The sequence below is a fragment of the Bubalus bubalis genome, chromosome 12, assembly GCF_019923935.1.
Source record: "Bubalus bubalis isolate 160015118507 breed Murrah chromosome 12, NDDB_SH_1, whole genome shotgun sequence".
Lineage (NCBI taxonomy): Eukaryota > Metazoa > Chordata > Mammalia > Artiodactyla > Bovidae > Bubalus > Bubalus bubalis.
Window position 1 is genome coordinate 70,101,475 of NC_059168.1, and position 27,088 is coordinate 70,128,562.

At 45.9% G+C, this 27,088-nt stretch overlaps 1 protein-coding gene across 1 annotated transcript in view; it reads left to right on the forward strand.

Moving 5' to 3' along the window:
* ALK (ALK receptor tyrosine kinase) overlaps positions 1-27,088 on the forward strand; it is a 737,626-nt gene that overhangs the window by 596,285 nt on the left and 114,253 nt on the right. Inside the window, exons 6-7 of the mRNA XM_006061052.4 lie at positions 18,155-18,286; positions 26,461-26,592. Of these exons, the coding sequence (XP_006061114.3) occupies positions 18,155-18,286; positions 26,461-26,592 (264 nt within the window). The remainder of the gene's footprint in view (positions 1-18,154; positions 18,287-26,460; positions 26,593-27,088) is intronic.

Sequence of the window (27,088 nt, forward strand, 5' to 3'; positions counted from 1 at the left end):
TCTGCACCCCCCTGACCCCACCCCACGCCTTTCTCCACACCCTCTAGAACATAGTCCTAGTCCTATCTCCTGCTCTAATCTGATCCTGTCCCTTCTGAAAGTGTTTTAGATATTCCTTGTCATCTCTGGTCTTGCACTCCCTCTTGTTTATTCCTGAGACTTCTAAAATGGCCTTTTCCACCCTAGTGGGTCTCTGGGCTTCAGAGTCGGTCAGACCTATTAAAATTCTGGCTCTGCCAATCCTCTGTGACCTTCAGATGCACTATACTAATGTTTGGATTGCAGTTTGCTTTCAGTAAAATGTAGATAACAAACACTTCATATAGTTGCCATATGGTCTGAACAAGATAATGCATATAAGGTCTGAACTCTGATTTTTCATGAATTGCTTCTGGCTTGTTTTTCCAGCTTGTCCCAAACCCCCAGCTTATACTTGGGGTCACCCAGAACAACCTGCTGTTCCCTGAGCATGCTATCCTCTTCCTGGGGTTCCCTTGTCCTTTCTCCTTATTTGATGAATCCCCACCCATTCTCTGAGGGCAATTCAAGTGTCACGTCTTTCTAAAGCCTCCCTTTACCCCATAATCAGACTCCTCTCCTCCGTGTGTCTGTCATTCATACGTTCAGTTATTCCTGGTAGCAAATACTCCGGAGTACGGCCACTTAACACAACAACTATTATACCTCACAGTTTTGTGGGACAAGAATTCATGCAGGGCTCAGCTAGGTAATATTTTTGGTACCGCATAGCATTGATAGGGGCTTCCCCGGTGGCTCAGAGGTTAAGAATCTGCCTACAATTCAGGAGCCACAGGAAATGTGGGCTCAATCCTTGGATAAGAAAGATCCCCTGAAGAGGGCACGGAAACCCACTCCAGTATTCCTGCCTGGAGAATCCCATGGACAGAGGAGTCTGGCAGGCTACAGTCCATAAGATCACAGAGTCAGATGCGACTTAACATGGCATGGGACGGCATTGATAGAGGTCCGCAATGGTATTCAGCTGGCAGATGGACTGATGTGCAGGATCCAGGACAGCTTTGCTGCATGCCTGCTATGTTGGCCAAGATGGCAGGGAGGCTGGGCTCTGCTGGAACTGTCCCCTGAGTGCCTACACGTGACCTCTCCAGCCTGGTAGTCTTGGAGGAGTCCATCTTCTTATGCGGAAGCTCCAAGGCCAGATGTATCCATGAGCAAGTAATTTAGCCTCAAAAATCACGTGGTGGCCTCTACCATACGCAGTTAGTCCAAGCAGTCACAAACCTGCCCGGGTTCAAGAAGAGAAAACCGACATCCCCACCTCCCAAGAACCCTCTCAAGAGGATTCTTAAAGAACTTACAGACTAGTTTTAAAACTGTCACAGTACACATATTTTATCTCTTATCAGATGATGACAATCATGATGGTAACTATTTGTCCACATATTTGCCCCAACATGGGGCTTCCCTGGTGCTTACTGGCTTCAGACAGTATAGAATCTGCCTGCAATGAGGGAGACCTGGGTTCAATCCCTGGGTCAGGAAAATCCCCTGGAGAAGGAAATGGCAACCCACTCCAGTATTCTTGCCTGGAGAATTCCACAGACAGAGGAACCTGGCGGGCTACAGTCCATGGGGTCACAAAGAATTGGACATGACTGGGCCACTACCACTTTCACTTTCACTTGTCCCAACATACAGGATGGCCTTAAGAGGGTAGACTGTTTTCTGCATCATCTACTATTTATTGAACACCTACTATGTACCAGGCACTGGCGTTTACTTATAGTATTTCTAAACCTTGAAATAACCCTGCAAGATGAATGCCGAAGCTCAAGACAATAGAGTACTTTGTACAAGACCACATGGTGAAGTCAGAATTCAAATTTGGTCCATTTGTGTCCAAAACCACACATTTGGTCCATCTGTCTCCAAAACTACAAATTTGGTCCATCTGTCTCCAGACCACATGCTTGGCAAATTACAGAAACCAGTGGAGATTGAGGACAGTCACACAATTTAAATGGGCTTTCCATCGGGTCCATCTAAAATGGGTTGTCCTTGTACTCTGAGGAGTTGCCTAGCAGAGCTGTTTCTCTGGACCCTCCCTGAGCTGAGAGAGGACACTTCTGTCTGTGCCCCTGCGACTTGGCAGGTCTGCCTGAGACCTGTGGGCATGAACAGTCCTATAGGTATCCTCACAGATCTCTTCCTTCAGATCTCATTTCTTTTCTCACCTATTTTCTTGAAACAAAATTGTAAACTCTGTTAGGTGCAACTTCACTCTCAAACTTATAGTACCTGGCAGAAAACCCCCTGAGTGTTCAGGAAATACTCATAAAAGTGGAAATGGAGCCCTGTGTGCCCGGGAACCTGCTGGGCCTGCAGCAGCCTCCACATGACAGGCCTCACATTTAATAGCAAGAGTGCAGGTTGAGAGGACTCCAGCTGACCTGGGAGTCACCCCACTGGCTTTCAAAGTTGTCGTTCACATAAGTCACTATTACCAGGGCCCCTGCTCCCCACAACTTGTACCCTCCTCCCACATATCGAACTCTTCTCTGCTATTCCCTGTTGTTGGCTAAGACCTGGATCCACGGTAGTGGGGAGGGAGCCCCCTACAGCTCACCTGGTTCAGCCCCATCACTTTGCAGGTTAGCAGACTCTGAGACCACGAGGGCACAGACCTTGTCCAGCATCACTCGGCTAGTACATGGTAGCAACAGGCAGACCTGAGACCTCCTCCCTGCCAGGCCAGTGTATTCTTGCTGCATCCACTGCCTCACACACCAGCACATTCCACTGGAAGCCAAACGGAAGGGGATTTAAAAAAGAGGAAAGAAGAAAAACCTAAACTCCTCTGAGAGCCGCTGCAATGGGTTTTTCTCATGAGGCCATACTGATGTCTTCTTGCCCTGCCATCCTGCCATCTTAATTAGGGCTTATCTTCAAGGCTGGCATAATCAATAGGCTGATAATCATACCTGGGAAGGCCAGCATAATCATCTTCTGCTTTTTTTTAATTGTCGTAAAATAACATATAACATGAAACCCTTTTTAAGTGTACAGTTCAGTAGTGTTAAAAATATTCAGGTTGTGCAACCAATTATCAGAACCTTTTCATCCTTTTTCATATTGCAAAATTGAAACTCTATACCCCTGAAGCAATAATTCCCCATTCTCCCCCTCTCACCATCCCCTGGAAACCAGTATTCTACTATTTGTGGAATTTGAATTTCTATGAATCTGGCTACTCTAGGTAACTCATATAAGTGGAATCATACAGTATTTGTCTTTTTGTGACTGACTTGTTTCACTTAGTGTAATGTCCTTAGGCTTCATCCATGTTGTAGCATGTGTCAGAATTGCCTTCCTTTTTCAGGTTGAATAATATTCTATTGCTTGTACATACCACATTTGATTTATCCATTCATCTATTGATAAACATTTGGGCTGCTTTCATCTTTTGGCTATTGTGAATAACACTGCCATAAACGTGTATATATAAGTACATCTTCCAAACCTTGCTTTCAGTTATTTTGGATATAAACCCAGATGTGAATATCTGAATCACATGGTAATTATATGTTTAATCTTTTGAGGAACCACCATACTGTTTTCCATATCGACTACACATTTTACATTCCTACCAACAGTGCACAGCTTTCCAATTTCTCCTCTACATCCTATCAACACTTGCTATCTTCCACTTTTTATAGTAACCATTCTAAATCACTTATCTTCTTATATATTTCAGTTATGTCCATTCAAAAAATCAAGTGAATGATAACACACACACACACACACACACACACAACGGCTGGTGCATAGTAGGTACCCATTGAATATCATGTCTTCATATTATTTTTTTTAACCTTCTTCCCTATCATCCACCTTTCCTATTTCACTAGATTTCTCTAATTTCGTGGTTCTAAGAAGGTCAGACCCCAATGTAAGAGTCTTAGAAAAGAATTAAAAACAAAAAAATGTAGAGATTCTTGACTCCTAGCCAAAGCAATTGACATTGATCTTTTCATAGAAGACTCTCCCTGCTTTCCAGATTTTCTTTGCCTATCAAACTGAGTAACCCAGAAGCTCTTCACATTTCCTCCCGGAAAGCTTTACTTCAACTTGACTCCGACTAGAAGGAGCCCATCCACTGAACACTCATAGCTTGGGGCCTGGTCCCAGCCTCCCTCTTAGCTTTGAGCCTGGAATAGAAATACTTTCTGATAGGCTCTCAGCCTCTCACTGCTTACTGTGGATGGGCCAGCACTTCTTTCCTCCCTCCATGTGTAGTGAGGTCCCAGCAGCCCGTGCCTGTTGCAGCTTCATCAACACCCCCGCTTCCCCAGTTAGTGCTTTGTTGTACACGTGAGTATGCAGCCATCATCCTGAATTGGGTTGGCAGCACTGAGCAAGGTCTTTAGACAGAGAAGGCCTCATTCACTGCAGTAAGCCTCTTACACGATTTGGTTTTTATATGGACAAATCCCAGCTATGTACACATGTAGCCATGGGAGTTGGGACTACATAAAGTTCTTCTCAGTGAAATGCCTTTTCTCAGAACTACCAGTTTTAAATCATGAATAAAACATAAATCCTGCTTCTGAAACCATTGCCCAAAATTACTTATTAAAGAGCATATGTGTACATGTGTCCCCCCATCCTGAACGCCTCTTCCACCTCCCTCCCCACCCCAATTGATTCATGTCAATGTATGACAAAAAACCAGCACAATATTGTAATTAGCCACCAATTAAAATAAATAAAAAAATTTTTTAAAGAGCATATGTACCTATTCTTTTAACAGACATATTGAGAGCCCACTCTATGCTGAGCACTGTTCAAGGAACTGGGAATTCAGCAGTGAAAACACAGACTAAGCTCTCCAGCCCTGTAATGCTAGTGGAGGAGAAGGACTATCAATAAAACTAATAGGGAGAGCGTATATTGCCCAGTCGTAGGAGAAACAATACAGCAAGGAAGGGAGACAGGGAATGTCTAGGGTGACGTCAGGGGAGAAAGTTTACATAAGATCACCAGGTTAGCTTCTCACTGAGAAGGTAACATTTCATAAAGACAAGAGAGGAGAGAAGTGAGCCTCTTGAGACTTTGGTGAGAGCCTATATGAATGTCAGGTAATAATAAATATAAAACTTGAATCATTTGCTAGCACAGTGGTTTAACAAGTACTTTTCTGTAACTATCTGATAGAGATGGGATTTTTGCCCAGCCCAGGGGATAAACTATGAATTCTGATATTCAAGTCCAATCTTGTTCCCCTTTGTCTGGACCCTGCCTTAGCCCCTACCTGGTGCATCACACCCCTAAAAATATTTTACCAACATTTGAGGGGCTAGAATCCAGTCCAGAGCCCCAAGCAGTCTCACTCTCCATCCTTCCACATTCCCAAGACCAGGGTGTCTCTCTCTCTCTCTCTCTCCAGACTGCTGCTCATTTTCTGTCTGGCACTCCACTGATTTGCAGTTCACCAGCCTCCCCCTTGTTTATTCCTGGGCTTCTAACAAGGCCTTTTCCACCTGGTGGGTCTAGCATCTTGATTAAGAGCGTGGGCTTCATTCAGAGTTAGGTAGACTTAACATCTGTCTCCATGACTGTGGGTCCCAGTTTCCTTCTCAGTGAAATGGAGCTAATAACTATCATAGAGTTGCTGTAAGGTCTAAATAAATCACTGCATATAAAGCCTGTAATATAGTCCCTAGAAAAAGCTAAGCACCCAGTAAACAGTGAGGCTGTTAATCTCACTGTGATTGATTTCTGCATCAGCACTCAAGACTACCTTGTCTCTTCAAGCAGTCATCCTTCACACCATGGCTTCCATAGATGGAATGGAGGGAAGATGACCTCCCATCTGTCTTCAGGAAGCCAAGTCTACCCGACTTCCTTCCATGGAGGTGCCTCACAGGGCCACTCCCCATAATCAGCACTCCTGTCTCTGCTCCTCCAGTCTCAGTGATCCCGGCTCACCTTCCATTCCATGCAGCCTTTTCCACCGCATACTCTGCATAGTCCCTCCAGGGGGCTCAGTTGCAGCTGTGATTTGTTAATGATTAGTGTTAATTCTCCAAGGTGCAACCGGGATTGTTCATTGTTTACTGAACAAGCAAGAGGAGAAAATGACATAGTTTATAGGGAGCTATGGTGCAGATTGGTTAAATGTCATCACTCTCCAGGGAGATTAATGGTAAATGTGCACAGAGGTCATTTATAACATTAAAAATAAAATTACTGCTGTGTCTTTTCAGCAAAGCAATGAAGATAAATGTGGCATAGAGAAACCTTGGGAAGAGGACTATGCAACGAAATCAAGGGATATTGAGGCCACAAAGAGATAAGAAAATTTTTAATTTCTTTGGAGAGCTCAACTGCAAAAATGAGACATACTGCAACCCACTGATGGCCCATAGGCATCCTTGTGGTTCTTCATAACTTTATACGAAGACTGGCTTTGAGGAACTTGGATTTTGAAACAAACTCTCAGTGGTTCTGTCATGTCATCTGGCAGCCATGGTTTCACCCGAGCACCATCCTCGCCACCAGCCTGTTCTGTCAGTGTCATCTCAGACACAAAATCCATCACTCACTCCTCTCCATCTCCACCATCACCAGGCTCCTGCAAGGTGCCTTCATCTCTTACTTAGGCAGATACAATGATCTATGAACTCGTTTTCCCACTTCTATTGCCCTCTGTAATCCATTCTCCCTAAATTGATCTTCCCAACCTGGGGGTTGAACCTGGATCTCCTCCATTGCAGGCAGATTCTTTACCAATTGAACCACTAGTTCAGTTCAGTTCGGTCACTCAATCATGTCCGACTCTTTGTGACCCATGGACTGCAGCATGCCAGGCCTCACTGTCCATCACCAACTCCCAGAGTTTACTCAAACTCATGTCCATTGAGTTGGTGATACCATCCAACCACCTCATCCTCTGTCATCCCTTCTCCTCTCGCCTTCAGTCTTTCCCAGAATCAAGGTCTTTTCCAATGAGTCAGCTCTTCGCATCAGGTGGCCAAAGTACTGGAGTTTCAGCTTCAGCATCAGTCCTTCCAATGAAGGAACACTCAGGACTGATCTCCATTAGGATGGATTGTGTGCATCTCCTTGCAATCCAAGGGACAATCAAGAGCCTTCTCCAACACCACAGTTCAAAAGCATCAATTCTTCGGTGCTCAGCTTTCTTTATAGTCCAACTCTCACATCCATACATGACTACTGGAAAAACCATACCCTTGACTAGATGGATCTCTGTGGGCAAAGTAATGTCTCTGCTTTTCAATATGCTACCTAGGTTGGTCATAACTTTTCTTCCAAGGAGTAAGCGTCTTTTAATTTCCTGGCTGCAATCACCATCTGCAGTGATTTTGGAGCTCCCAAAAAGTAAAGTCTGCCACTGTTTCCACTGTTTCTCTATCTATTTGCCATGAAGTCATGGGACCAGATGCCATGATCTTAGTTTTCTGAATGTTGAGCTTTAAGCCAACTTTTTCACTCTCCTCTTTCAATTTCATCAAGAAGCTCTTTAGTTCTTCTTCACTTTCTGCTAAGGGTGGTGTCATCTGCTTATCTGAGGTTATTGATATTTCTCCCAGAAATCTTGATTCCAGCTTGTGCTTCATCCAGCCCAGCATTTCTCATGATGTACTCTGCATATAAGTTAAATAAGCACGGTGACAATATACAGCCTTGACATACTCCTTTTGCTATTTAGAACCAGTCTATTGTTCCATGTCCAGTTCTAACTGTTGCTTCCTGACCTGCATACTGATTTCTCAAGAGACAGGTCAGGTGGTCTGGTATTCCCATCTCTTGAAGAATTTTCTACAGTTTATTGTGATCCACACAGTCAAAAGCTTTGGCATAGTCAACAAAACAGAAAAAAATGTTTTTCTGAAATATCTTGCTTTTTCAATGATCCAGCAGATGTTGGCAATTTGATCTCTGGTTCCTCTGCCTTTTCTAAAACCAGCTCGAACATCTGGAAGTTCACAGTTCACGTATTGCTGAAGCCTGGCATGGAGAATTTTGAGCATTACTTTACTAGTGTGTAAGATGAATGCAATTGTGCGGTAGTTTGAACATTCTTTGGCATTGACTTTCTTTGGGATTGGAATGAAAACTGACCTTTTCCAGTCCTGTGGCCACTGCTGAGTTTTCCAAATTTGCTGACATATTGAGTGCAGCACTTTCACAGCATTGTATTTTAGGATTTGAAACAGCTTAACTGGAATTCCATCCCCTCCACTAGCTTTGTTCATAGTGATGCTTTGTAAGGCCCACTTGACTTCACACTCCAGGATGTCTGGCTCTAGGTGCGTGATCACACCATCATGATTTTCTGGGTCGTGAAGATCTTTTTTGTATAGTTCTGTGTATTCTTGCCACCTTTTCTTAATATCTTCTGCTTCTGTTAGGTCCATACTATTTCTGTCCATTATTGAGCCCATCTTTGCATGAAATATTCCGTCGGTATCTCTGATTTTCTTGAAGAGATCTCTAGTCTTCCCCATTCTATTATTTTCCGCTATTTCTTTGTGCTGATTACTGAGGAAGGCTTTCTTAGCTCTCCTTGCTATTCTTTGGAATTCTGCATTCAAATGGGTATGTCTTTCCTTTTCTCCTTTGCTTTTTGCTTCTCTTCTTTTCACAGCTATTTGTAAGGCCTCCTCAGACAGCCATTTTGCTTTTTTGCATTTCTTTTTCTTGGGGATGGTCTTGATCCCTGTCTCCTGTACAATGTCACGAACCTCTGTCAATAGTTTATCAGGCACTCTGTCTATCAAATCTAGTCCCCTAAATCTATTTCTCACTTCTACTGTATAATTGTTAGGGGTTTGATTTAGGTCATACCTGAATCGTCTAGTGGTTTTCCCTACTTTCTTCAATTTAAGTCTGAATTTGGCAGTGAGGAGTTCATGATCTGAGCCACAGTCAGCTCCCGGTCTTGTTTTTGCTGACTATAAAGAGCTTCTCCGTCTTTGGCTGCAAAGAATATAATCAGTCTGATTTCGATGTTGACTATCTGGTGATGTCCATGTGTAGAGTCTTCTCTTATGCTGTTGGAAGAGGGTGTTTGCTATGACCAGTGCAATCTCTTGGCAGAACTCTATTAGCCTTTGCCCTGCTTCATTCTGTACTCCAAGGCAAAATTTGGCTGTTACTCCAGGTGCTTCTTGACTTCCTACTTTTGCATTCCAGTCTCCTATAATGAAAAGGACATCTTTTTGGGGTGTTAATTCTAGAAGGTCTTGTAGCTTTTCATAGAACTGTTCAGCTTCAGTTTCTTCAGCGTTACTGGTTGGGGCATAGACTTGAATTACTGTGATATTGAATGTTTGCCTTGGAAACGAACAGAGATCATTCTGTCATTTTTGAAACTGCATCCAAGTACTGCATTTCGGACTCTTGTTGACTATGATGGCTACTCATTTCTTCTAAGGGATTCTTGCCCACAGTAGTAGATATAATGGTCATCTGAGTTAAATTCACCCATTCCAGTCCATTTTAGTTCGCTGATTCCTAAAATGTCAACGTTGACTCTTGCCATCTCCTATTTGATCACTTCCAATTTGCCTTGATTCATGGACCTAACATTCCAGGTTCCTATGCAATATTGCTCTTTACAGCATCAGACCCTGCTTCCATCACCAGTCACATCCACAGCTGGGTGTTGTTTTTGCTTTGGCTCCATCTCTTCATTCTTTCTGGAGCTATTTCTCCACTGATCTCCAGTAGCATATTGGGCACCTCCTGATCTGGGGAGTTCATCTTTCAGTGTCCTATCTTTTGCCTTTTCATACGGTTCATGGGGTTCTCAAGACAGGAATACTGAAGTGGTTTGCCATTTCCTTCTCCAGTGGACCACATTTTGTCAGAACTCTCCACCATGACCCATCCATCTTGGGTGGCCCTACACGGCATGGCTCATAGTTTCACTGAGTCAGACAAGGCTGTGGTCCACTAGGGAAGCCCCTAAATTGCTCAGAACAACCTTTTTGGAAATCAAGTTATTTTCAGTCTCTTGTCTATACTCCTTAAGCAAAATTCACACCCCTTCCCACAGCCTGCAAGATCTTGCCTGACTGGGTCTCTGCCTCCCTTCCCATCCACTCTTCATGACCCTCCTGGCCCTTGTGATCCTTTTGTGCCACACTGGCCTTTGCTCTGCTTCTAGATCATTAGTATCATTTCCCACTCCCGGCAATGCAGTCCCTGCTCCTCTGCAGCTTTCCACATGGCTGACTGACTTTTCTTCTCCTTCAGCATCAGCTCAAATATCTCCTCCCCAGAGAAGGTTCCCATGGCCTACCCATCAAATCAGGTCACCCATGTCACCTTCTGTTCACTACCCTAACCCCAGGCTCTTAGTAGAATCTCTGAACATTGTTCACTAATCCAAAGCTTGCATGGGATTTCGGCTGAGAGGTGAAGATGTGTGTATGGAATTGCTACAGTGCAACCTAAAGGAACTAGTAATTTCCAGAATGCCAGGAAATTCTACCTCATCCCATTTTTCTACTTAAACTTAGTGATCTATTTTGCACTTCTTCTGCATACATTTATTAGCACTTACTATGTGCCAGGCACTCTCCAGGAGATAAAATAAGATAGACCCCCTGCCTCAACGAATTTAGAATTTAGTGGGAGAAGTTAGCAATGCAAACATAATCACCAATGGGGAAGATGAGTTCACCATTAAAGGTGTATAGTGATTACCAGAGAACCGCAGAGGGAGGCATACATCTTTCTTCAAGGGAGAAGAACAAGCAATCAGGGAAAGTGACATCTGAGTTAGAAGGAATTGCTCAGATGGAGAAGGTGAATCTAGCCCACCAAATTGGGTTACACAAAGGCTGTAGCCATGGCTGCATGTTCAAGAAACTGCAAGTCATGGTCTTCAGCTAAAGATGCAAACCACACAGTGAGGCTGGGAAAGTGGGCTGAGCTGGGTGTGCAAAGGCTCAGTTTGAACTGAAGGCCATAGAAACCAGTGAAGGTTTAGGATTAGGACCTAAAGGGAGCTGGGCTCAGAAAACTAACTCTGGTGGTGGAGGTGACACTAGAGACAGATAATCTTAGAAATTCCTCCTTGCAATTACTCTTCATAGCTATTATTTATGTCACAAATTACTATTGGGTTTGTTTGCACCTTTGCTTTGCTGAAAGGGTTTCATCTTCTCTTGGGACATGAGGGCTTCCCTGGTGGCTTAGATGGTAAAGAGTCTGCCTGCAGTGCAGGAGACCTGGCTTCAATCCCTGGGTCAGGAAGATCCCCTGGAGAAGGAAATAGCAACCCACTCCAGTATTCTTGCCTGGAAAATCCCATTGATGGAAAAGCCTGGAAGGCTACAGTCCATGGGGTTGCAAAGAGTCCGACACAACTGAGCAACTAACACATCAGGCATAAGGGATCTCCAGAGGTACTGTCTGCCTCCAAAATTTGGCCTGGTCAACCCCTTCATTGACAACTTTCTACCCAACCTCCATGGCCAATTCTCCCAAACTCTTTGGGATGCTCTTTAGCTCCTAAGAAACCCAACGTCATTTGATCCTCACAAAAATCCTGTATATTAGACAGCCTCCCTGATTTATAGAAGAGAGAAGCCTGTGAGGATATGTCTGAGTTCACACCACCAGCTAGTAGAAGAGGAGAGTGGAACCTCCTTGCACTTGGAACCTAGTCTCTGCCCCTTAGGGGTCTCGTCAGCACAAACTGAACATAGTGGCACCTCGGGTCTGCTGGAGTCAAAACAGAAATGAGAGCCCTGCATCAAGGAAGGAATTGTCACCGTGAGAGAGGGGTGGTGCTGGAAGGCTTGAGATTCTTCCAAGGAGCTAAGGAGCTAAAGATCAGTTAACCTTCTGAGCACTAGAGGTCTCAGATTTTGGTGTACCTAATTGTCCCCCACGGGGCTTGTGGAACATGCTGGATCCAGAGCCCCGCTCTGAGATCTTTGGACCCTGTAGGTCTGCAGCGAGGCCCAGAAGTAGCATGATTACCAAGCTCAGTGTGACTTTGATGCAGAGAGTCTGCGAACACAACTAGCCCGTGGTAAATGTGAGTGACTGGCTGTGGACAGTCTACAAACAAGGAAACTGAGGCCCAGAAGAGTGACCGGCTCATGCTCCCATGAGTCTTACTAGTGGCAAGACAAGTCCTCGAACCAGCTCTCCTGACTCCTAGCACAGCATTTCCTCATCCCACCCTCTTGGCCTCTGAAGCCAGGCCCTCTCCACACCAATTTACATTTTGAGTAGGAACCGAAGATGCCAGTTCTTTAATGAGGTTGTCTGCACTACAATTTATGAGGCCAAAGCCCTCAACAGGACTGGTCTCTGCCAGGCTTAATTTACACAGTTCCCAGGCCTTCCAACACCTCCATTAACATCAGCGTGGCGGTGGCGGCTGTTAGCCTGTGCGCATTGTTTGACTACATCCTCATCATGTCACCATCCATTTTCATGTCTCTGGGCTTGTTTACCCTTGAACACCTGATTCTCCTCGTCCTGGGAAACAGTAAGTTTCCACTGGGAGCCTGGCTCAGATTCCAGCCCCACTCCTGATCTCCCCACACTCTAGAAGCTGGCCTCCTCCCACCATAGTTTCTGCTTCTCTTTCATTTAAGAGCAAGATCTGCACTCCCCCTCCACCGATGCAGCACTCAAATTTTCCCCCTTTAACGAGTGTCATCGGTTAGGCAAGAGCAAGTAGGTGGGAGACAGCCCAAAAGCTGATACAACTGTGCCTTTTTTAATGTCACATAAATCACCATAATTAAAAATTAATTAAGTGCCCTAAAATTTGACATTCGTTTAAAAAAGAAATTTGAGTTAGCAGAGTTGTGTAGATTTTGTAGCATGAAGTCTCTGAGACACGATTGAAGGAGGGGCGTAGGTGTGGGTTTCTGTTTTGAATGAGCAATTAGGGAGAAGGAATCATTCCCAGTGAGCAAACCCAGTGAATCACTCAGTGTCAAACAGCGGTTCACGTAACCCAACCGGGGCCACACGCATCTCAGGTGCAAGTCTGAACTGGTTTCTCCCTCACCCAGAGAGAAGATAAACAGGCAGGCAAGTGTGGCATGCTATTTCAGGAGAGATATTCCAAGATGGAAATGACAGATGACTGAGATGGCAGGAGACAACAGGGGAAGCTCGCTGGGTGAGTGACTTGGCAGCAGGCTCCAAGGAAGTCTTTAAGTGGTCAGCATTAATAAAGACAGCACGAACTATATCCGAGCAACCCTTTAAACAGTTACCAACAACCTCTGCTCAGAACCCCAGAATCAGGATGTTGAAGATGGAAGGGGTCTTGGAGGTTAGGTCTGAGACCACTCCCTCACTGTACCAGGGGGCATTGGAGAACCATAGAGGTAAAAGACCCACCCATGACACATAGGCGCTCAGGGCCAAATCCTCCAGCCCTTCAGGGAAGTGGCCCTCAACCCTACACTCATGAGGATCATTCCAGAAGCTTGTATTTATTTATTTATCTATTTATTTTATTCTTGGCTGTGCAGGGTCCATTGCTGCACACAGGCTTTCTCTAGCTGTGGCAGCAGGGGCTACTCTTCATTGCCGTGCACACTCTTCCCTTTGCGGTGGTTTCTCTTGTTGCGGGCCACGGGCTCTAGAACGCAGGCTCAGTAGTTTTGGTGCACGGGCTTAGTTGCTCCATGCTCTTCCTGGACCAGGGATTGAACCTGTGTTCCCTGCATTGGCAGGCAGATTCTCAACCACTGGGCCACTAGAGAAGTCCCCCAGGAGCTTTTCATACCCTGGTACCAAGAGTCTGTCCTCCAGAAATACTGGTTTCATTGGGCCATGTGGGGCCCGAATATCAACAGTATTTCTAACTTTCCAAGTGATTCCCTGGGCAGTCAGCGTGCTGGTTCAGAAGGTGATCTAACACAAGTGATGGGAGAAGAACCCCATCTGAGGTCACCTGACCAAGTTCTGGGCCTTCCCTGTGGTTTACTCCCTGTGAGACCTCAGGCAAAGCACCTAGCAAATAACTGGCTGGATTTTGTACTGCCTTGCTATTTAGATAGCATTTCTTTCTCCATTATTTAATCTCTTGAATCCTCATTCTTCTGATTAATCAAATGGAAATACGAATAAATGTTCTGCCAGTTTTTTATGAGGTTCAAACAAAGAAGGATTGGGAAAGCACATTCTAAGCTATTACAGTGCTGTACAAAGGTAAGGAATGATGGTGGCTTACTACACCCATGTACGGATGTGTGCTAAGCTGCTTCAGTCATGTCTGACTCTTTGAGACCCCATGGACTGTAGTCTGCCAGGCTCCTCTGTCCATGGGATTCTCCAGGCAAGAATAGTGGAGTGGTTTGCCATGCCCTCCTCCAAGGGCATCTTCCTGACCTAGGGATCAAACCCGCACCTCTTGTGTCTCCTGCATTGGCAGGTAGTTTCACCACTAGGGCCACCTGGGAAGCCCAGTGACTTATACTATTATTCTGGAAAGAACTGCCTCCTCAAAGGTAATAAATAAATTTCCATAGAGAAGACCCTTACTAACCAAAAAACCCCAGCATCAGTCTCCCTGGAGTGACTTGATCTTAGCTCTCCCTAATCTTTCTGTGATTAGGGCATTTGGTGTTTCAGTGGTTTCCATAAATCACCAGAACCTGTGGCTGGAAGACCTCAAGAAGAGGGTGTTGGATTCTTTTCCAGGCCCTGTCCCTTCCTTGCTGCATTGGGGCAGGCTGTGACCATCCAGGGCCTCAGTTTACCCTATTCCACAAGCCAGAATTATCATTTCACAACCACAGAAAGGATGCTGTTTCAGAAACGTGGGCCCTTGATTAAAACTGTTCACCAAGGGTACTTTCCTCCTTGAAATTTATGGGCCCCATAAAAAAAGAACTTGAAAAGACAGAGCGGTTGTTTTTGTTGTGCCTCATTAGTTTTGAGTTTGGGCTGGCAGTAGAGATCAGAGTACCAGGCGTCCATCTAATTGAATCTCTCACAAGCATAAAGTTCCCTGTGGTATGGAGGAGGCTATGCCAGGGAGTCTGTAAGTATCCAACTGGGGAAAGGAAATGAGGAAGAGTTGGTAGAAGCAGGGCTGGAGGAGATGGCTTCTCTGGACTGTGGCTGTGCAGCAGAGAGGTCCTGGGGATAAACACCAGGGCACCCAGAAAAAACACCAGGGCATCCAGAGAATGAAAGCAGCACCCTCTCCCATGACTGGACCCCTCCTCCATCCGGGTTTGTGAGTAAAGGACAGGGTACTGACTCCCTGCCCTTTTGTACCCATTATCACCATCCTTGATACACATACATCCTGAGCACATCCTCCATACCACCCATCACCTGGTGGGGGTACCCCATAGACAGGGTGCAAAAGATAGAGATCAAGATGTGAAAATGCGGGTTTCCACCAATCTCTCAGCAGGCCATGTGACCACTCTGAACCTTTGTATTATCAACTGTCAATATAAAGCAGGCATGATGATCGCATCCATAGTTAATACATACCACAGTTCAAGTCCCAAATATTGGGGTGAGGAAATCTCTATACAAGCCACTGTTGTAGATTCATGGAAGTAAGACTTGATCCCTCCCTTCAAGTCACTTACAGTTTGGTGAAGAAGACAGGCATCCAAACAGCTAGTTGCATGCTAAGTTACTTCAGTCATGTCCAACTCTGTGCAACCCTATGGACTGAAGCCTGCCAGGCTCCTCTGTCCATAGGGTTCTCCAGGCAAGAATACTGGAGTGGGTTGTTGTGCCTTCATCCAGGGGCTCTTCCTGACCCAGGGATCTTTTATGTCTCCTGCATTAGCAGGCGGGTTCTTTATCACTAATGAGAGGGCAACCTTGCAGTCAGAGAGCAACTCAAAGACTACAAAAGCCAACCACACCTTACTTACCAACCCACACGGAACAAACACTCTAAGACACAAAAGAAGAAGAAAACACCAAGGAAAATATGTAGGTTTGGACTACATACAAATTTTAAAACTCCTGGATATCAAGATGCATTATAAGCAGAATGAAAATACATATAAAATACTGGGGGGGGAAATGCCAAGCATGTGATAAATAATTTCACATCCCTGTTAATAATCTCATACAGTTCAGTAGGAAAACATGGAGAACCTAAAAGGTAAATTGGCAAAAGGAAGTGGGCAATTCCCTAAAAATCAGAGTAAGATAAAGCTAGTAACATGTGGAAAAAAATATGCACCCTCACTAGCAAAGAAATACAAATAAAACAGCAGGGAAATACTTTTAGTTAAAAATCACGATAATGTTCAGAGCTGGCCAGGATGTAGTAAGAGGGGCATGCATGTATGAACACAGCTGGTGAGAGTATAAATTGGATTAACTTCTAGAAAGCAATTTGGCAATATGTATCAAGGGCCTTTAAAATGTTTATACCCTTTGATTCAGTAATTCCACTTCTGGGAATCTATCCTATGAAAATAATCTGAAAGGCGGGTAAAAATTCATGCTCAAAGATATTCTTCAAAGTGTTATTATAAACAGTCTAACAATCTGATCATTGAATAATGTTGAAATAAATTATGGTACATATCACGTAGTATTGTGGCCATTAAAAAGTATTCTTATGGGGAATTTTTAAACCCTAGAAAAAGCTTGCAATATAACCTCAATTGATTTAAGCAATTTACACATATGACACAACTCTACACACTTTTAAAGCACAGGCCAAAAACAAAAGAGAAATCTACCAGGATGTTAAAAATTATGGCCTCTGGGTAGTGGGATTCTGAGCATTGTTTTGTTGATTTTTACCCTGGTTTTGAACTTTAGACAATAGGCATATATTTTTCAAATGAAGGAAAGTAAAAGAAACTGTAAAAGTAAAAGCTATTTGGGGAATGACAAGTAACTGGTGTATGAAACATGCGCGTGTTCATGAAAACACATGATGAGAAACAAGGCCTAATCATAAGGTGTGAATAAAACAGGACACGGCTTACATTTGTTTCATAGGCTGGGGAAGACTTTACAAGCATTTTATTTTGCTCATGTTTTCTTTGGTAGGACTGAGAATGAGGGCAATAAGGTCCTAAGTGTATTTCATGAGCATGTATAAGGCATAAGAAAAAAATACTTTGGAAACTAGAAATCACCAAGCAAAAGTGAAGGAGAATTTTTCTTGTTATCCTAAATACCTTCAGCCTCTTCCTCCCATGACTCCAAAATCTTGCTGCCATCATCAAGTCTATTTCTCACTTTGACTATCTTCTCACCATCTTATAAGAACCCTGTGATTACATTGGGCCCACCTGGATAATCAGGATAACCTGCCATCTAAAGATCACAACAAGTTACATAAAATAACATATTTCCAGGTTTGGGGGGTTGGGATATGGATGTTGATGGGGAGGCATTATTCAGCCAGCCACTGATAGGTCACCAATGTTCATAGTTTTTGTGAACTGGGCGCTGGCTAGGGCTGGGAACACACAGAGGCTCAAGCAACTTGGTGGAGAAGATGTTCTGGGAATGGATATTCTAGCGCCAGGTTGCATCCAACCAAGGCCAGGAGGATCTGGAGCCCAGGGGTCGTGGGGAGAGACCAAGAGAGGTGAGACAGGAAAGGAAATTTGGACCCAGATCACAGAGGACGTTTAAGAACAGGTAGAGTTTGGATCTGATTCCCAAAGGAAGCAGGGCCTGTGTGTTGCCCATGCCCAAGAGCTACTGAGAATGTGCAGCTAGGCTGGGGGCCGATCTGACAGTGACAAGAGGTCATCTGCCATCAGCTGACAAACTGAGCCCTTCCGGGACTAGCCTGTGGAAGAGGGCCCAGGGCCACCTCCAGCAAGCCCCTGCCATGAGAGGGAGAGGGCAGCTGTGTGGCCCTGTAGGCTGTCCACCTGGCACACTAAAGCCACAGATTGGAGGACCCCACAGTGTTGAGGGAGCATGGCTCAAAGCTCAGGCCACTCTACCACTGACATCACAGCCAGGGGTCTCTGGGGTCAGGGCTCTGACTTCCTCTCTGCCTCCTGTTTTTAACCCTGGTTTGGGCCAGACTGAAGCCAGGGTTGTCCCAGGCCATGAGATGTGAATGGTATGGAGGGATGCCTCTCAACAGCCTTCCTGCAGGACAGCTGAGCTGACCAGGGTTGTGTCTCTGTGTGTGCTCCAGGATCATCTCCGGGCTCCAAGATGGCCTTGCAGAGTTCCTTCACTTGCTGGAACGGGACAGTCCTTCAGCTGGGGCAGGCCTGTGACTTCCACCGGGACTGTGCCCAGGGAGAAGACGAGGGCCAGCTGTGCCGTGAGTAGTGGGGCTGCCCCACCCACCCCACCCTGTGCTCACATCCCCTCCTTCCCCCCACCACCCGAGGTAGGCAAGCTTGAGCAACCTCCCTTATGTCCCGTGACACTTATGTCCTCTCAGTGGCAACTTTCAAAATTTACACAAGTCTTCAAAAGATGGAGCTAAGACCCATGGTCTAGAAAAAGCGTATAATTAAGAACCAAGCCAGATCTTATGTTATGCTCTCAGCATTCTCACGTATAGAGAAAATGTGCAGAATACAGCCCAACTCGAACATGACGTGCGAAACCTTCGAGGCCCAGACCTCCTTCACCTTTTAAGCCTTTCTTTCATCACCCACATGCCTCCCTTATCCTCACAGCCTTCCATGTACCCCAGCTCCAGCCATATCAAACCTCCTCCGAGCACCCTCACACCTTCCTGGCTTTGTTTGTGTCCTTTCCCTTCCCAGAATGCCCTTTCCCATCTTAAGTCACATCTGCTCTTTCAAGACTCACTTCAAAAGTCAGTCCCTCTGAGAAGCATCTTCTGACCATGGCCAACCAGTACAGTTTATTCTTCTTCCTCCGTGCAACCCCACCCCCGCCCCGCATCCATACACCATAATATTCATTACTTTTTAACATCTTTTGAGAGATATAATTTACATACCATACAATTCACTCGTTTAAAGTGTACAATTTAAGTGTAGTCACAACTATGCAGCCATTACCACAATCTAATTTTAGCACATTTTTATCACTCCAAAAAGAAACCCCTGGCAATCTCTCAATTCCCTCCGATCCCTCCCGCTTCAGCTTCCTCCCCCTCTTCCCTCCTCAGCTCCCGCTAGCCCTAAGTAACCACTAATCTACTTACTGTTTCTATAGATGTGCATTTCATACAAACAGAATCGGATAATATGTGGTCTTTTGTGATTAGCTTCTTTCACTTAGCATAATGTTTTTGAGGCCCATCCATGTTTTAGAACATGTCAGTACTCGATTCCTTCTTATCTCCAGAAACTGTTTTATTGTATTGCTGTACCATATTTTGTTTATCCATTCATCAGTGGATAAGCGTTTGGGTTGTTTCCACTTTTGGGCTGTTGTGAATATTCATATACAAGTTTTTGTGTAGACAGATGTTTTCATTTCTCTTAGAAATGAGATTTCCTACGTAGGAATAGATTTGCTGGGTCATATAATAACTCCATATTTAACATTTTGAGGAACTTCCAAGCTGTTTTCCAAAATGGCTACACCGTCTTACATTCCCAGCAACAATGTATAAGGGTTTCCAGCTTCCCCGTATCCTCATCAACACTTACAGTTGTCTGCCTTTTTTATGTTAGCCATCCTAGTGGGGGTGCATCCATTACATTTCTTGAAGGTGGTTTCCATGCCTCTCTCCCCTGATGTGGACAGAGTGGGTCTGCTACTCTTCCCCGTACCAAGATCTCAAATGATTCCTGGTGCAGCATACGTGCTCACTGACTCCTTGTTGATTAAAATGAATACAGGAGTTGGGGAGCCTGGGCTCCCCAGAGGACACAGCTTGCTGAGGTCTCACTGGGAGTTAGGGGCGGAGTTGACTCCCAGCCCAGTGCTCACTCCACTTGAAGACGGTGTTCTCAGCAGCTGCCTGGGGAGAAGTGAACACTTGAGACATTTCTTCCAGGAAAACCACAAGCACTTACAGAACACAGGTAAAGTGAACTAAAAAGTGCACTTGATCCTGGAGCACAGACGAACAGCACAGCCTCTGTCTTCAGAGAGCTGAAAATCCAACACACAGGCAGGGCGTTAAACAAGGCGATCATGGTTGGGAAAGAACACAGCAGCCTGGGTGCTGTGGGGCCCTGGGCAGCCAAGTCAGCGCCCCTTCAGACACAGTGGCTCCAGGACGCTGGGGCCTGCCTGCCAAACAGCTCTAAGAAGTTCACAGTGTCCCTAAGGTCATTTGGAGGACAGATTTTTTCCCTTAACAGAAAAAAGATTTTATATATTCCCTTTCAAGTGAAACAGTAAAGAAATTCATTTTTCCATTTTAAAATCTTCCTTTTTATACAAAACTTTCAGTGGTTTAGATAAAACCCGGTAATGAGCTGCAGGTAAGCCCTTGGCTTGTTCCACACTGGTGTGCTCCTGGCTTTTTCTCCAAGCTCTCACTACACACAGCGACCAACAGGAAGCCAGGCCCACCCGTGCTGCCCCGGACCCAGCCTGTATGTGTGTCTCTCTCTAGTTATGTGTCTCTGTAGTATTTCCAGCAGTGCCTCTGAACTGCGTGACTTTGCCTTGGCCTTTTTAAAGTTTGTGATACCCACTTCCCAGCTGGGACACAGGTCAGGCAGTCCATGCCCTGATTTACAACCGGGAAAATGAAAGCACAGAGAAGGTAATTGATTTGTTTAGGGTCACGCAGCATGTTGGGAACAGAGCTATGATTAGAGCTTTGAACCTGCGGGATCCAGCTCATTACTGTGGGTTTAGGGCACTTTCTCACCATTTTGGGGCTTGCCATGAATGGGTTTTCAGGGCCAACTCCAAGCTTGAGGGCAGCCCTTTTCCAGTAAGGAGGGTGGGCACCTGGAGCCCAGAAACCTTTTCAGCCAGACTTTAAAAGTTGCTCTGTCCAGCTGTCAGAATGACCGCTCCATCCTGGAGAACACCCCACCGAGCTCTTCGCTACAGAAGTCAGTTGATAGAAGGAAAGTCCAATTAGAAGGAGGGTTATTCTGATCTTTTTGCCACTCTGATCTTGGTTGCACTCTTGGTAAATATCCTTTTTCTTTTATAGGCACCCCTATTCTCTCAGCATTTAAGCTGTTTTCCCAGTCACACTGGCTAATGTTGATTCTGGAAACCAGCCCCATGAAGATAATAACAATAGGCATAGTAACAACTAACTTTGAGAATTTTCTATATGCTAGGAGCTGCTCTGAACACTCTTCACTCATTAACTTATTTCACCCTCACAGCAGTCCTATTGCAATAATGCTATTGTGCCCATGTTACAGATGAGGAACCTGGAGTCCGTCAGACTGCTAGCCAGTGGCTGAGCACTGATTCAGATCCAGGCCGACTTCAAAGCCCATGCGCTCAGTCACTGCAAGCCGGACTCACTAGTTTCATAAGTTTCCGGCAATTTCCAACACAGCTCTCACCACATATCCATGCAGGAAGAAGAGGCCAGGAAAAGGCAGGGAAGGTCCAGAGCTCTTCTAGGGGTCACTCAGATCACTCGTCTCCACCCTCTAGGCTTCAGTTTCCTCATCAGTAATATGAATTGGAACATGATGCTTGCTGAGGTGCTGTTGTCCACAATGCGTTAAAGATAATGCTCTTGACCTCATCTGGTCCTTCCCAGGTGGTCTGGAACCTGTTGGAACATATTCTCTGAGCAGTAGTCATTTAAGATTGTTGGGGATGTCCCCATGAGGGTCACTAAACTTAAGCCAGGGTGTTCAACCATGGTTGAAATTCAGAGGGAAAAAGTAGGTTGTATTCTGGCAACTCCCAGCCTCAACTCCCTACACTTTCCCCACACTCACACTAAGCTTCATTCAGATTATCAGGCTCCAGCTTGAGGGGCATTTCTGACTGAGACGAGTTGGGGACCTGAAATGGAGGCGGCACTTCTCCAACCAATCAGGAACGTGTCCATTCGCATCCCATCCTCCAAGCCCACCACCATACACCATACTGCTGCTGCTGCTGCTAAGTCGCTTCAGTGTCCGACTCTGTACAACCACATAGACGGCAGCCCACCAGGCTCCCCCATCCCTGGGATTCTCCAGGCAAGAACACTGGAGTGGGTTGCCATTTCCTTCTCCAATGCATGAAAGTGAAAAGTGAAAGTGAAGTTGCTTAGTCGTGTCCGACTCTTAGCGACACCATGGACGGCAGCCTACCAGGCTCCTCTGCCCATGGGATTTTCCAGGCAAGAGTACTGGAGTGGGTTGCCATTGCCTTCTCCACATATACCATACACCTCTTTCTAATTAAACATAGCCAGTTCATGTCTACATCCCCGAATGCTGTGACCCATTGAAGGGTGTCTTCAAGGTTCCCTCTGTGTCCTGAGCAATGGCCTTGAAGGCATGCAGTGTCCCTCAGGCTGCCCTCCTTCATTCCTTGGGTGGGTCGTGGATTCGCTCAGTGTTGCAGGCAGCTCACTCCCCCTCCACGTACTCAATAATCTCCTCTGTGTATTGGGATACTCTTCCCGTCGGGTGAAACAGTTTGTTTGGTTTTTTTTTTTAGGTTTATTTCTTTATTTTAAAATAAAACACGTTGGTTGTAAAATATTTGGAAAATCAAAAAGTACATGGGAGGAAATAACTCCCATAATCCTCCCTCTCAGACATTCAGAGATAACCATAATATTTTGATGTATTTCTTCTAGCATTTTTCCCTTGACTCTATATTTTCAAGGAAATGCATAACACATATTTATCAAAAATGTTAACAGAGTTGTCACACAGGAAGGAAAAGAAGTAGTGTCGTTTGGCCTGGAGTTTATACTTGGCAGCTCCTGCAGCTGCTGCTGAGGTCACATCTCTGTGACCCGACCAATTTGTCTCTCTTAGAGTGGAATCAGGTGTCATAATTGCCGAATGTTGTGGGACTGACTGACCCACACATAGCTGATTTGGCCATCCAGCCAACGAAGTACCTGGCTGCAGCCCAAGAAGAGGGTGGCTTACAGCAGTGCCTTTCAGACATTAAGGTGTCTGGGAGTCATGTGAAGAGCATTAAAAGTGCAAATTCTGATTCAGTAGGTGGGGGAAGGGAGGGGAGACCTGAGATTCTGCACGGCTAACAGTTTCACTGGTGATGCAGGTGTGGCTGGCTCCTGGACCACATTCTAAGTGGCAGAGAGTTAGGGGACTGAAGAAAGTGAAAGTGTCAGCACTCAATCGTGTCCTCAGTCTTTGCAACCTCATGGACTATAGCCTGCCAGGCTCCTCTGTCCATGGGATTCTCTGGGCAAGAATACTGGAGTGGGTTGTCATTTCCTCCTTCCTGACCCTGAGATTGACCAACTCCCATTTCATTCAACAAATAAGTATTGAGGCCCTGCAACACGCCAGGCACTGAGTAGGTGCTTGAGATGGATGAGGTAACATAACACCTTAGATCCAACGCAGGGTGCCAACACTGCTCAGCAATGGTCTTAGCAGCAATTTCCCCGCCCCGGCCTGATCCACCAAGGGCTTGATGCTGGCACCCACCCCACCATCTTCCTCAGGACTGGCTCCTTGCTGAGCACATGCTCTGATGTTCTTACAGCGGTAGAAATCCTCTCAGCACCCCTGCCCACCCTTCAAGGTTTTCGCTGTCACATAAGTTGCCCTTTGACCTATTTTGGCCTATCTCGTCTCCCTTTATTCAATCATCCAAAAAGAAAGGGGCTTCTGACCTCAGCTCACCCTGGATCCTATGCCAAGTTAGGACAAGAATGGGCTTCCAGAAGGTGGAGAATGCCAATGGCTTTCCTCATTCCTGTCTCAGTGGAAGGCCCAGGCATTTCCAGAGAGGAGCTGAGGGACTCATCTCTGGCCCCTAGGGCAGTGTTGGCAGTTTCAGATGTTGAGTTTCCCTGCCTAGATATGAATGATGATTCATAATGCCACTACTGCTGTGGTTACAGAATGTTTCCATACTCTCTCTCTTACATTGTCCTCAAAACAGCCCTGTGAAATATGCACTACCTTACCCCACTTTACAGATGAGGGATCTGAGGAAGGAAGTGACTTGTCTGAAGTCACTTGCAGAAAGCAGAGAAGTTAGGACCAGAGCGCAGGTGTCCGGTGCTGATGAGGCACCAACACTGATAAGTCAGGCTAAGTTCTCTGCCTCCACTTCCTGGAAGAGTGAGGAGGGGGCGATACGCTGTGCAGGACCCAGCTCAGCCCCGTGCCTTCCTTCTACCTGAAGCTTGTCGTTGCCTGCTGGAATTTTCCATTGTGGTCTTGGTTTAAGCACATGTATGAAGGACGTTTTCTGGAAGGTCGCTTCCAGCTACCAGTTAGTTTTTGCTAAAGAAGTGAATGTGAAATTCCTTGAGGGGGGCATAAAAAATAAAATAGAAAGATCTCCTTTGCTTTTGGATTTTTAATCAGAGGAACATGTGGGGCTGGGGCTGGGGATGGTTTCTTCAGGGGGGTATAAATGGGAAGAGATGCTCAGAGTCAGTGACAGCCTGTTTTAATTTATAATTCTGCCTCTGTGTGAAATGCACAGAGAATCAGGGGGAAATGAGTAATAATTCACTAAGGTGCTGTCATAGCCAGGAAGTGTTAGGGCCCTCGTTGTCAGCCTGCTGCTGCCAAGAAGGCTGAGACAAAGAAAGGACACTGGAGGTGCTGGGCCCAGCTCGAGAGCTGCCGTGTGGAGACAGGCCTGGCCGGGGCTGTTGGGCACCATTGGGGTAGTCTGCAAAACCCACTAGCTCCTCAGGGCTGAGAGGCTTCCAGCCATGCTATGAGCGAGCTGAAGCAAGGGAGCTCTCTCTACCCCTCTGCTCCTGTCCTCCGTGGGCCGTGAGGAAATATATGGTCTCTAGAACTGACGGTGGCCTATTTAATGGGACCTGAGGTCGGGCTGATAAGGAGAGACGTGCTAACAGGACCGTTTATGCTGAGCCAACAGATGATATAAAGAGGCCCCAGGGGCTGGGGTTGCTTAGTCAGGATAGGCTAGGTTATGCTGCAGTAATAAACCATCCCCAGATTCCAGTGGCTTAACATAACATTTACGGTTCTTCCTGTCCACTGAGGGTTGGGGGGAGGGGCCTCTACCCCACAGGATCTCTCCTGCTGGCAGAAGCGCCATCTTCCTGCAGCAGCGCTCCCAGGAACGAGAATTCTCCTCGGTCACTTCAGCAGGAGAAGAGAGAGACTGAAATCTACACCAGGGTTTTTCACAGCCTCACTCCAGAGGAGATGCACATCACTTCCACTCACATGTCGTTGGCCAGAACCAGCCATGGGCCTTCACTTAACTGCAAGGGGATTGGGAAACAAAGGGAAACAAACAGATAGTTTTGAGCAGTGTGTGTCTCTGCAGACAGAGGTGATTTGAGGGACCCAAAGCAACCACCTCCCAACCAACACTACCACTGCTACCACCAGTCTTATCATTGTGCCGATCACTGGAATCGTACTTCAGTGATATACACACACACACACACACACACACACACACACACTGGCTTTTCTAGGGTCCTGTTCATGGTGGATCTGTGTGAAGAGCACAGAATTTAAAAGCAGAAGAGGGACTTCCCTGGTGATCTGGGGGTTAAGAATCCACCGGCCAATGCCAGGGACACAGGTTTGATTCCTGGTCCAGGAAGATCCCACATGCTGTGGGGCAAGTGAGCCTGTGTGCTGCAATTACTGAAGCCCGTATGCCCTCTAGCCTGTACTCGGCAACAGGAGAAGCCACCACAATGAGAAACCCGACCACTGCAACAAGGAGTAACCCCTGCTCTCCACAATTAGAGAAAGCCTGTGTGCAGCAGCAAGGACCCAACACAGCCAAAAATAAATAAATAAATAAAGCACAAGCTGCTGCTGCTAAGTCACTTCAGTCATGTCCGACTCTGTGTGACCCCATAGACAGCAGCCCACCAGGCTCCGCTGTCCCTGGGAGTTTCCAGGCAAGAACACTGGAGTGAGGTGCCATTTCCTTCTCCAATGCATGAAAGTGAAAGCTGAAAGTGAGGTCACTCAGTCGTGTCCGACTCTTCGTGACCCCATGGACTGCAGCCTACCAGGCTCCTCCGTCCATGGGATTTTTCCATGCAAGAGTACTGGAGTGGGTTGCCATTGCCTTCTCCAAATAAGGCAGAAGAGCTGGGTTCAAATCCCAGCTGGGTTACTTGTTGACTCTGTGACCTTGGTCAAGTTGCTTAACATCGCTGAGCCTCTGCTTTCTCATATATAAAGCTGGGTTAACAATACCCCATGCTGTGAAGTTATTATTTTCAGAAGATCATAAAACAGGAAACCAGCACATGTACAAGTTAGAGATTAGGCTTCTCTTCACTATGAGCAGCATTAGACATTGTGGGTCTGGTTAAGGAGCTGTTATTAAAGAGAATGGTCATGCCTGGCTAATTTTACTCGATGTTTTGGGTTTAGCAGTCCCGGCAATGACCGTGCCCCTGTGCTCTCCCTGCAGGTAAACTCCCTGCTGGTTTTTACTGCGACTTCGAGGATGGCTTCTGCGGCTGGACCCAAAGCTCACCATCACCCCACACACCCCAATGGCAAGTCCGGACCCTAAAGGATGCCCGATTCCAAGACCACCAAGGTACCACCCTCTCTTCCCTTCCCTGGTGCCTACCTGGCCACACAACAGAAATGGGGCACCACCCTGGGCCACTGGACCTCCCCGCCTCTGCCCTGGGGTACGCCCACACAATTTCTTCAGACCCCCTTGGGCATTAGAGTGATTAAATCAAGCCAAGACTGATGTTACCTTTTGATCCTTTGATCCTTAAAATGAGAACTTTGATAAAAGATTAGCTAAAAAATAAGAACAACAATAACAATAATAATAATTTGACAAGTTTATTGAAACCTGCTGTGTATTAGACACAGAACTCACTGAGAAATAAGGAAAACTTATTTTTCCTTATTGCACAATCTTTGCTTGGAAAGAGAGGAATTTTGTACAAGGGACTCCAGCTGGAGCAAGTAAACACAGGGGAGCAGAGGGGAGGGGAGAGAGACCCCCTCCATCCTGCAGAGAGGTGGGAGACTTTATGATGTGGGAGACTGGGACTCAGGGAGGTCCTCCTGCCATT